This window comes from Scyliorhinus torazame, chromosome 8 (genome assembly GCF_047496885.1).
Source record: "Scyliorhinus torazame isolate Kashiwa2021f chromosome 8, sScyTor2.1, whole genome shotgun sequence".
Lineage (NCBI taxonomy): Eukaryota > Metazoa > Chordata > Chondrichthyes > Carcharhiniformes > Scyliorhinidae > Scyliorhinus > Scyliorhinus torazame.
The window spans coordinates 246840281-246852280 of record NC_092714.1 but is presented as its reverse complement, the minus strand read 5'-3'; the positions used below and the strand labels follow the sequence as shown (position 1 = coordinate 246852280).

Here is a 12000-nt window from a genome sequence, read left to right as displayed (position 1 = left end):
AATCCATAATGGCATCCAAAATACCAAACTGTGATTGAACCCACATTAATCAATCCATTTGTAAAATGACTTTACATGGATCATATGAGAAATTGATTTAAAATATATATTTCTGTTCTGAAACAAAAAACGCAAACCAAAATCAATGTTGTTTTGAACTATGGGTCAACATTTGATAGACTTGCTCAATGGTAACAAGATCCGATGGCCTCAATTTCAGTGGCTGAATAGGTTGACGACTTATATTGCTACAGGATTCCAAAATCATTCCTACCATAATTACATTTCAGAACACTTCAATGGTAAATTTAAAAAAGGAACTTTAAAGTTGGTTTTTACTGTTCTCAATATTTAATAATCACTCACTGTATTCTTTCAAAAGCTGCCATGCATTAAAGTGCACTCAACTATCACACGCCATTGCAGTAGCTACTGACAAACGGTCTGTTTAAATTTTGCACGAGGCCAAAACAATGGCTTTATACAAAGTATCCTTTGATTTATTTCAATGACACGTGTTGGCAGCAGTGTGGAGCTTGCAGCATCAGCTTGGCTTCTCAGAAGACCATAGATTCAAACCCATTTTTAGGTCTTTCATTTAGTCCCAAACTCAGGTACTGCGGAAAAGCTACATTGTTGGCAGCGCGATCTTCAGATGAAACCCACTAAAGCTCCATCGTCCTGTTCTTGTAGTTGCACACAAAACATCCCCGGAATATTCCAAGAGAAGGGAGTTCTCCCATTGTCCCTCGACCAGCATTTTGCCTTCAACCACCAATCAACGTTTAGAATCCCGATGCAGCTTTCATTATACATCAAAATTGGCACACAATTTTAAACATTTCAGAATATAAATGTACTACCTAAATGCAAGTTTTGTTTGCGTGACGCTAAGTTAATGCGCATGTTGCATATTGTCCAATTATCGACACAATGATAGGAAAGTAAATTACGAAGAGGGTGGAAGGCTATAAAAGGGACACAGTTAGGCCAAAATGAGTGGACAAAAATCTGGCAACTGGAGGACCGTGTGGGTGAATGTGAAATGGTATTTTGGCAGGAAGGAAAAAACAAGCTAATTATTTAAATGGTGAGAGAATGCAGAACCCCGAGGTGCAGACGGATCTGGGTGTCAGCAAGTAATTAGGAAAGCTAATAGAATGTTATCAGTTATTGTGAAGGGGATTGATTACAGAAGGCGTGAGGTAATGCTCGAGTTATACAGGGCATTGGTGAGACCACATTTGGAGTACGGTGTACAATATTGGTCTCCTTATTTAAAGAAATATGTAAATGTGTTAAAAACAGTTCAGAGAAGCTTTATTAGGCTAATACCAGGAATTTGCAGTTTGGCTTGTGAGGAAATATTGGAGAGGTTAGGTTTGTATTGATCAGAAGAATAAGAGGCGACTTGATCAAAACCTTTAAGGTTCTAAGGGAGGCATTGACAGGGTTAATATGGAACAGATATTTTCTTTTAGAATCTTGAACTGGGGGTGACTGTTTACAAATCATTTAAGACAAAGATGAGAAATGTTTTCTCTCAAGAGGGTCGTGGGTCTCTGGAACTCTCTTCCTCAAAAGGCAATGGAAGTGGAATCTTTGAATATTTTTAAAGCAGAGCTCGATAAATTCTTCACTAACAAGCGGGTGAAAGGTTATTGAGTGTACCCAGGAATGATGGGCCAAACTTACAATCAGATCAGCCATTACCTTATTGACTGGTAGAACAGGCTCGAGGGGCTTGCTCCTGCTCTGTATGTATGCTCACATCAATTATGTTACTTTAAAATCATATATTTATGAAATACACCATTAGTACCAGCTAACAGTTAGGTAGTCAAGTCACCATAAACATTTCCATAGTATGTGCTCCAGAGCAACTTTAAAAGAAAGGTGGTCATTTCAATGAAGGTGATGAGAATATTTTATTTCCTGCTCAGATTTATTGCAGAAAACATAACTGATGTTACAAAACACGTATCAGAGGGAACCAAAAGGGAAGCCAGCACACATTTGAGATGTACCCAAAAGATACACTTGCAAAAATCAAGCCTCATGTGGACCAAATATCAGTGCACTTAAACAAAACCCCAAAATACCTTCACCAATTCAAAAAAGAAATTACAATCCGGTTTCGAAATTCAGTGGCACATCTTCAGGCTTTGGAAATATTTTTCACCTTCAGGATTTTCCTTTTCATTGACGTCTATCAATTCCCTGTTCTGAAAGAAGAAAACCAGATATATTTAGAGAAAAAAAAAAAAGAGTGCCATGATTCTTAAATGTAGTTGCGTAAAATAATGAACATAATGTCAACAGCTACCATGTTAAAGTCCTTCACCTGCTGGTCACATTCTCCTAAACCATAAATGTAGCAAATCCTTATAAAGCAATGCCAATCAATAATTCATTTATTTTTCTAGCCCAGACCCTTGAGTTTTCACAATTTCCAAGCAAACCTTTAACTATCTTCCAGAGGTATAGTTGATCTCATTCTTTCATACGCAACCTGTGGAAAATATCACATCCACATTGCTACATTTTCTCCTTGAATAGCCTTTCTTTGAACAGCTGATCGCTCCAGTCAAAACGCACCTCGAATCTTCACAATCTTAGGAATTTAAGGATGCCATGGTCAGAGCTTTGAAACAGCCACTTTTCATCAAAAAAAAAAAAAAAACAACAACTTCCACTAATCAAACCAGAGAGCACGACTTTAAAAAAAATACTCTAGGCCCCTATCGAGTTCACTTTCAGATGGGCAGTGTGGAAAAGTGACAGTCAAAATGTGGTTTCTCTTCAGAGATCTTAGAGAGGAGCCATTAAGATTAGCTTAAAATATTCAACTCACCCTTTATTTAACAAAGGCCTAACTTTAGTATGAGAGGCATACCGAATCGGACTTTTTCTGCGCGCATGGAAAATTGATTCAGAAGTGAAAGTCCTCTGAAATGGAGGGCAGTTAGGGATGGGCAACAAATGCTGGTCCAGCTAGTGACACCCCCATCCCGTAAATGAGAAAAAAAAAAGCAATTCAGTTCAAACATGGGATGCACTGAATATTTGGGATTAAAACAATTGAAGAACAGTACATCCACCATAACAATGCTTCACAAAATAGATTCATTAGACTTTCATTTACATAAAGGCAATGTGCTTATTTTAAAAAATATCATGAGGTTTGGGTGTCACTGGCTTGGCCAGCATTTGTTGCCCATCCCTAATTACGCTTGTGAAAGTTGTTGAACCACCCTCATGGACTACTGCAGTCCATGTGGTTTACGTACACCTACAGTGCTATAAAAGGGAGTTCCAGCATTCTGACCCAATGACAGTGAAGGAATGGCAATATAGTTCCAGGTCAGGATGGTGTGTGGCTTGGAGGGGAACTCGCAGGTGGTGGTGCTTCCATCTACTGCCCTTTTCCTTCCAAGTGGTAGAGATCACAGATTTGGAAGGTGCTCTCGAAGGACACTTGACAAGTCTCTGCAATGCATCTTATTCATGGTACACACTGCTACCACTGTGCTTATAAGTTGGTGGGTGGGGTGCCAATCAACCCGGATGCTTTGATCTGAATGGCATCGAGCTTCTAAAGCGTTGTTGAAGCTGCACTCGTCCAAGCAAGTGGAGATAATCACATGTCTCATTTATGCTTTGTAGATGGACAGACAGACTTTGGGGAGTCAGGTGGTGAGATGCTTGTTGTAGAAATTCCAGCCTCTGATCTGCTCTTGTAGCCACAGTATTAATATGGCTAGTCCAGTTAGTTTCTGGTCAATGATCATCCCAGGATGTTGATAGTGGGGGATTCAGCAATGATGAAACCATAGAGTATCAAAGGGAAATGGTTAGATGCTCTATTGTTTCAGATGGTCTTTGCCTGGTTCAAAGAAAAACCTGTGAAGATTTATAGTAATTAGGTAAATTAGGATCCATGCATTCTCATCCTCACATGCAACGTGTGTAGCAAAATGTGAAAGGGATGGCAGCACCGTTTTAGAAAATTAAGGATATTTTAAGAGTGCTATTTTGCAAAATAATTGTTTGGAAATGGAAAGAGATCACGACATTGAGAAGTACCAAGAGCTCTGAAACATGCAAGTCACTCGCTGCAATATTATTGCTGAAGAAACATTATCTGAGAACAATAGCAAACTCATTGTACCTTTTTAAGCCAACTGTTATTAACCTTCAACGATTCTACTTTAAATATTTTTCCCAATTAAGGGGCAATTTAGTGTGGCCAATCCACCTAATCTGCACATCTTTGGGTTGTGGGGGTGAAACCCATGCAAACACGGGGAGAATGTGCAAACTCCACATGGACAGTGACCCGGGGCTGGGATCGAACCCAGGATCTTGGTGCCTTGAGGTAGCAGTGCTAACCACTGCGCCACCCGAACAATTCTACTATTAGTGCCCATTCTGAAAAGAATAGTCATCCTTGTTTGCTTGTCGCAAAACTTCTGAAAAGCGATGAGATTCTTTAAATATAATTTAAGATTAATGAACAGCTGGGCAGTGATTAGAAAAATTAACCTTGTGCTTATCCACAAGTCTCACTTACTGACATATAGGAATGTTGCACTGTTGTAAAAATAAACACACAATTGAGCCGGGATTAATTAATTTAAAAACATTCACAAATTTGGCTTCGGTAAATTAGACCATGGCTACAAAGTATAAACATACTGTTGTTCCATAACTCAAAACCATATATATATATATATATATATATATATATATTTCACATTAATGGAATTACTGTCAAACTAGATAAAGTGCAACTTGAAGAGACACTGCACAAGTTAAGCTAAAATTCAACTAAAAAACTAATAATATTGAATTTAGTCACCCTGGCCTATTCTCTGCTATATCTCGAGTTTCCACACACTGCAGCCAGAGTTTATTGAAGATTGCCTTTACGTAAAAATTTTCTCCCAGTAATGGAACACGATTCTGTTTATCCAGAAAAGTTAATTTATTAGAACTTAATTATTAATTCAAAGCAATTCAATTGTATTTGTACGGCTGTCAGAATGCTTATAAAACAATACTTTCCTGAATAATTGTGACACATTAGCAATTTGAAAAACACAAATAACCAAACACTGCATTTAAACATGAAAATGTAGCATGCAAGGCAACATGCAGCTAATTACAGATCAACACACCGAAGAAACATGTCCCATTCAACAGAATTAAAAACTAATACAATTCACAAGCCAGTATGAAGAAATGTTCGAAAATTCATTACCTTCAGCGCCCAAATATAGCTTATAGTTGGTTCCATTAAAGTTCACATTAAATTATCTCACATTCTTAGATTGCTATTGTGCAATTCTAACCCTTATGGTATTATTAGTTCTTATTCTTGAAGTTAGTACCAATCATAGCATGCATTTTCAACATTGTCTTGCAACATCACAAGTAACTATATATATGACACTCCTTTTCAAGTTCATCCCTAAGTACTTGCCTATCTAGATTTAATAGCTTTTAGTTAAACAATATTAACATAAAACAATAAAGTTGAAGGACGATGGGGGAAGGAGTAGAGAAAACTCTTCCAAAGAGCTGACATGAGTTTGCTGAGCCCATTGGCCTCCTTCTGTGTTAAATGGTTCTTTAAATATACTGAAGGCCTCTAATCCTTAATTTCTACAATCCTTAATTTAAAGTGAAAATCTTAAACATAATTCTACGGGCAACAATAAGTAATTGTAAATGGGAAAATGTCAAAGGAGAATTTGCACGGATGCCTCAAGCCCATTGCAATAATTTTGCTTCCAGATCCTAGCCGGATCTTGACGTGTACCAGACTTAAATAAATTCTGTTTTGAATGAGCGAACTTCCAAAGCCGGCTTGGCAGAAATTTGCATTTGATGAGGGGACTGGATGATCCTAACAGCAATAAAATTTACTTTTAAACCAGCATGTAAAGGTAATACAATTTTATTCCGAATTTCAATAACATCTTTTGCCATGCACAGTGGAATGGGAGATGTTCAATGTTTCGCATGCACATGAGAGAAGCTACTTTCCCCACACACATCTATGTACACAGCTGATCTGCTTAAAACCCTTACTTGGGTTCGGTTGATTAGAAACCCTTCTACCGAAGAGTCCTATATTTTGCCAATCTACTGCTTTGTTCTGCTGCAATCCTGGCAAAGGAGAGAGGAATACAGATTTAGAAAGACAAAGATCTTAAGGACAGAAGAATATGATTCTAAGTAAAGTTCATAGAATAAGACATTCTTCAGTGAAGTGCCACTGATGATGGGTTGAAATTTCACAACTGTGCACACTTAAAAAGGTCAAATCGTTGAAGCCTACATAGAGGTTTTTGACCCCTGGCGGTTTATTAATGGCTAGCAATATGTCATGGCATTTTCATTGGAAAGTTTCCAACGCATTCCTTTAAAAACAAGTTACTGGAGAGACTGCCATCTCTGACATTTGATTGTTTCCACCCCCCTCTTCACTGCATACACACACTTTGCTTGAACAGATTTAAACAGAAAATCTGTTTCAGTTAGATGTTACATTGCGCTTTTGTTGTTTCAAATAGATGTAAAAGAATACAGAAAACCCCACTCCCAATCGTCTCCTCTCCTAATGTCACAGGGCCCATGCTTGGGTGACAGCAGCCTTCTGGTACTTCCACCAAGTCCCTATTTTTTTCACGTCTCAACATTTTTCATTTGTTGTTCTCAAGGTGTTCACTGAAAGATGGTTCCAATGGCCATTCTCAGTTACTTTGCCAAAGGTATGCTGCTAGTGGCAAGATTTCCAATTACAGTGGGCAGAACGTGATGTGGAGATGCCGGCGTTGGACTGGGGTGAGCACAGTAAGAAGTCTTACACCAGGTTAAAGTCCAACAAGTTTGTTTCAAACACTAGCTTTCGGAGCACTGCTCCTTCCTCAGGTGGGCCTGAGAAAGGAGCAGTGCTCCGAAAGCTAGTGTTTGAAACAAACCTGTTGGACTTTAACCTGGTGTTGTAAGACTTCTTAGTGGGCAGAATAGCAGGGCCCCATTTTGTCATCTCACACACATACTTCCACAAGGGCCGGATCGGAATTACAAGCAGGGTCCCATCCCTCCAATTTATTTTCCTAAGCCAAAGGCACTGTAGTGAATTACAGCAATTTTACTGCTCTCATGCTACCTCAACTGACCCTCAATAAACCATTTGATCTTCGGGAACATCACAGCTGAATCCAAGCTTGTCCCCCCAGTAAGATGTATGGAACAAAATTCTCTACATTCGCCGAATAAACTACCCACTAAGGTCTGTTAGACATATTTGTTTTACAAGATTCTAAAGAACTGTCAAATATCATGACAGACATATGATTTGTAGCCTTTCATTGAGAAACACTGCGCCATGGGTGACTTTAAAACAAATTTCCCCCAGGACTCTCACGTTCCTAAGAGAAAATACAGGTAATCTATTTTTAAGTGGCTTTAGCTGCATTTCTTAAAATTATAGATCAACAGGAATTCAGATAAATATATGATCAGTCACCTGCAGACAAAGCAGCCTGCAGCATAAACAAACATTTACTTGTAATAGTTACCCTGCTAGGTTATAAAGATTAACAGAGAACATGGAAGTGGAGGAAAAGTTGAGAAGGCTGTTGAAAAAGCATAGAGGAGCCGTGGCTTTATGAAAGAGTCGCAGAGTACGGAAGTAAGGAAGTTACGCTGAACCGTTGGAAATCAGTCTCAGCTGGAGTATCAAGTCTGATTCTAGGCACCACACTTTTAGAAAAGATGTCAAGACATTAGAGACTTAGCAGAACGGTACCTGGGACTGCAGGAACTGATGGAAGCTGGGATTGTTCTCCTTAGAGCAGAGTAGGTAATTGAGACGTTGAATAAAAGGTCCTCAAAATTAAGAGGAGTTTGTTAAATGCAGGGAAACCTTTTCCACTGGCAGCAAGTTCAGTAACCGGAAAGGAAATGGAGATTCCTTTTTACATGGCGTGTTGTAATTGGGAATGCACTGCCCAAAGGGCGGTGCAAACAGATTCAGCAGGAACTTTAACAAAGGGAACTGAAAGAAATACATTTTCAGGGTTCCGGGGATAAAGCAGAAAAACGGGACAAACTTGGCAGATTCTTTCAAAGAGCCACATTACTCCCTCTTGTGCTGTATGTTTCTATGAACTCGCAATGATTCAATTGAACCAGGGAGAAGGCTTGGTTTGTGCAATCAATCTCAGGATGATAACACCACTATAGTTTGCATTAGTGTCCCTCGTCCAAAGTCGGAAAAAACTGACGCTGCTCATCGTGATCTGACAGCCAGTTAACAGGTCTTGGCTCAGCTGTGAGGGTCACTACGGTTGAACAGGCTGGCAACACTCACTGTATTGTATGAAAAATGGTAGCTTGCAGTTGGGTATGTGTAGAACGACTTACATTGCCTTCAAAAGGGAGCAAAAGAGAGTAGAAACACTAGACGTAAAGATTATCATTCAAATCATAAACTTGCATTTATAAATACAGAAAATATCAATAACCCCATGGTCAAGATTTTGAAACAAGAAAAATCTTTACAAATTGTCTTTTGTCCTGTCATTCGGAAGGAGTAAAAATACAAAACTCTGGCATCTCAGAAATTTACTTTAAAAAATGCTTTTACACTTTAATCTCATTATTCCATGATACTTTCATAGCTGAAAATTTGTATCAATGAAATACAACATCAAATACATTAACAGCTTATGAGCTAGCATATTGTAGATAAAATGTATTGGCACACGCGAGCAAAAACATGAGTTACTATGTAGGATGAAGAATAGATGGTCAAACCACTGTGCAGAACATTCTCTAATACTTTCTGGAGTTTGGTTAGTATACTTAGTTAAATGGTCCGTGTGTGGTCCAGAAATATGTCAACAACTCAGGTTTGATTTGTATTTGGCTGATATAGCCTCCTCATCGAATGGAAAGTAATAGCAAACCACCACTGACAAAAACTGCCAAGAAAAGCGGCTCAATGTGAAGCACCAGCAGGCATGAGCCAACGACTGTCTTCAGGCAAAGAAAGGAGGAATGAAGCAAAGAAAGAAAGCTCTCCCGACGGACTGCAGTCTCAGGCAGAACCAGACTGTTGGATCCTGATCTAAGCCTCTTATCAATGGCATCTCACCCCAAACCTCGTCTTCCGTATCCTATTCCATATAACTATCGTGCCTGAACTGCATTAACTCTTGGGTCCCCATTGCCTCAAAATTAAAATTTTCAAGCATGAGAATTCTGAAGAGTCACAGTGGACTCAAAATGTTTTTAAAAATAGATTTAGAGTACCCAATTCATTTTTTTCCAATTAAGGGGCAATTTAGCGTGGTCAATCCACCTACCCTGCATCTTTGGGCTGTGGGGGCGAAACCCACGCAAACGCGGGGAGAATGTGCAAACTCCACACGGACAGTGACCCAGAGCCGGGATCGAACCTGGGACCTCGGCGCCGTGAGGCAGCAATGCTAACCACTGCGCCACCGTGCTGCCTTGACTCGAAATGTTAACTGTTCTTCTCTCTACAGAGTTACCGCAGACCTGCCGGGTTTCCCAGCATTTTCTGATTTGACTTTGGATCCCCAGTATCTGCAGTATTTTTCTATGTTGCAAACCCAAAAGCCACCCCCCCCCCCCCCCCCACCCCCAAGCAAAATCAATCTCTTTGACCATGCTAAAAGCAAATTACTGCAGATGCTGGAATCTGAAGCAAAAACAGAAAATACTGGACAATCTCAGCAGGTCTGACTGCATCTGTAGAGAAAGAGAAGGGAGCTAATGTTTTGAGTCTGGATGATTCTTTGTCAAAGCTCAGCTTCATCTGGAGCCGCTTTTCTTGACGGTTTTTGCCATTGCATTCTATTTTCTGTTATGTTTCTCTCTTTGACTGTGCTTTTGGTTATCCTTCCAAATAACGCTGCTGTTACCCACTGCCTATTTCGGTCTGATTATGCCTGCGCGAACAGCTCATAAGGTTTTTCAATGTAAAACATGCTAAATAAACATAAGGGGCGGAATTCTCCCAAATAATGACCTGGAGCAGGATTCTCTGGCCTCCCTGCCATGTGTTTCTTGGTGGCGGAAAGCTCTGTTCCCGTCGCTGTTAATGGGAATTCCGACTGAAACTACCCCAGGCCGCCGGGAAACCAAGAATCCCGCTCCAGCAAATGGCGAAAGAATTCCAGCCTAAGTGTTTTTTTTTTAGTCATTCATGGGACGTGGCCGTCATAGACTGTGCCAGCATTTATTGTCCGTCCTTAATTGCCCTTCAGGGGGCAGTTAAGAGTCAACCACATTGCTGTGGGTCTGGAGTCACATGTAGGCCAGACTAGGTAAGGAAGGCAGATTTCCTCCCCTATAGGACATTAATGAACCAGATGGGTTTTCATGCCAATCACCAATGGTTTCATGGGCATCATTAGACTTTTAATTCCAGATATTTTATTGAGTTTCAAATTCCATCACCTGATGTGGTGGGATTCGAACCTGGGTCCTCAGATCAATATCCCGTGTCTCTGTATTGCTAGTCCAGCGACAATACCACTATGCCACTGCATCGGGCAGGAAAAGTGGTGAGGATTCCGCCAGCTGCTCCGGCGCTATTCGTATTGCAATCCACCCACATTTAGTAACCCCCCCTACACACCGACTGGCAGAGACCCCACTCCCCCAATTGGCCAACACCCTGCTATGGGGTAATCCCCCCCCCCCCCCCGACTTTGGGGTCACTGCAAGTACCCCACGTTCAGGCTCACCTCCCCTTTCATGGTCATGTCCCTTTTCAAGCCCTGTTGCTTGGCAGTGCCCCCTGGCATCGTGGTACTGCCCCTTCAGTGAGGGTGCGAACCAGATTGCGCCAGGTGCGAATGGAGCATGATGCTCCCGGCCTGCGGCACCCGACGGGAACCCCGCTTAGGGGCTCTCCTGCTATTCTCCAGGAAGAGCAGGAAGTGCGCCTGGCTGAGGGCGGGGGTGTGTGTTGTTAGAATTGCACCCAAGTTCTTGCGGTCAAATGCTACGGATTTCCCGAAATGCATATTAAACTGCAGCGGTAACTCTCAATGCCACAAAGTTGCACATGGGTTTGTCATAGTGTGAAGCTTTACCTCAGATTATTTACAATACCACATTCCTCTATGACTTTTGGCCTTCGCTGAATAAAAAGGACCACTTACACACACAGCATTTTATAACTGAAATGCTACAGTCTGCAAAGGGTATCAGTATCACTTCTATTTGGGTACAAAATGAAATAGATTGCGTGAGTGACCAACGAACCATAAAAGTAGTTGACAGCTCTAAAATACAAGCTATTTAAATTATTCAATACGGTGAGATATAGTTTTAGACTCCTGAAGCCAACTCAATCAAAATCGCATGTCAAATATATAAAACCGACACACGGAAAGCACCTCCATTTTTAATTTGCTTAGCACAGTTGGGTACATGAACACACAACTGAGCAGTTGTGCTCAGCACAGCCTATCCATCACTTCACACGGGGAAGAGGGTCAGGGTCGGGTCGTGTCGGAATGCTGAAAGACGTGATACAAGGATTTTAAAAGCTGTATTGCAATTCTGCGCTGAGTGCTACATAAAGACAAGTCAGAAAAGTGTAAAAATATCAATATTTGAAAATAAACTAATTCCAATTGTCTACTAATCTGATAAAAAAGAATCTCCATCAAAAAATGCTTTTCTTCCTGCTTCCAATCATCCTTCTGATAAAAAAGGTAAGTGCCATAGGATACAAATTTCTACAGTCAATTTTAGAACTGACTGTCACCAACACTAAACCAACAAAACATAGTTTTCCCAAGCCTATTGATCTCCTTGATATGATTTAATGCCATGTTATAATGATAGGTTGTCAGCAGATCCGGGATGAGATGCAAATTGCCAATAATAGGAATGCAGTGCTACAGATTCCACTTTTTGCATTGTTTTCTAAATAAAGAGTTG

The 12000-nt window shown here is 40.4% G+C and overlaps 1 protein-coding gene across 2 annotated transcripts in view; it reads right to left on the bottom strand.

The window, feature by feature from the left end:
• Positions 1 to 1909: 1909 nt before the first annotated feature.
• The window catches only part of LOC140428504 (dolichyl-diphosphooligosaccharide--protein glycosyltransferase subunit 2-like), a 75496-nt gene continuing 65405 nt past the window's right edge, over positions 1910 to 12000 (bottom strand). Inside the window, exons 17-18 of one of the 2 annotated variants that reach the window (XM_072515057.1) lie at positions 6097 to 6174; positions 1910 to 2225 (exon numbers count right to left, since the gene is read on the bottom strand). In XM_072515057.1, coding sequence (XP_072371158.1) covers positions 6123 to 6174 — 52 coding nt within the window. In that variant the 3' untranslated portion in view covers positions 1910 to 2225; positions 6097 to 6122. The remainder of the gene's footprint in view (positions 2226 to 6096; positions 6175 to 12000) is intronic. The other variant, XM_072515058.1, reaches the window with a different exon arrangement.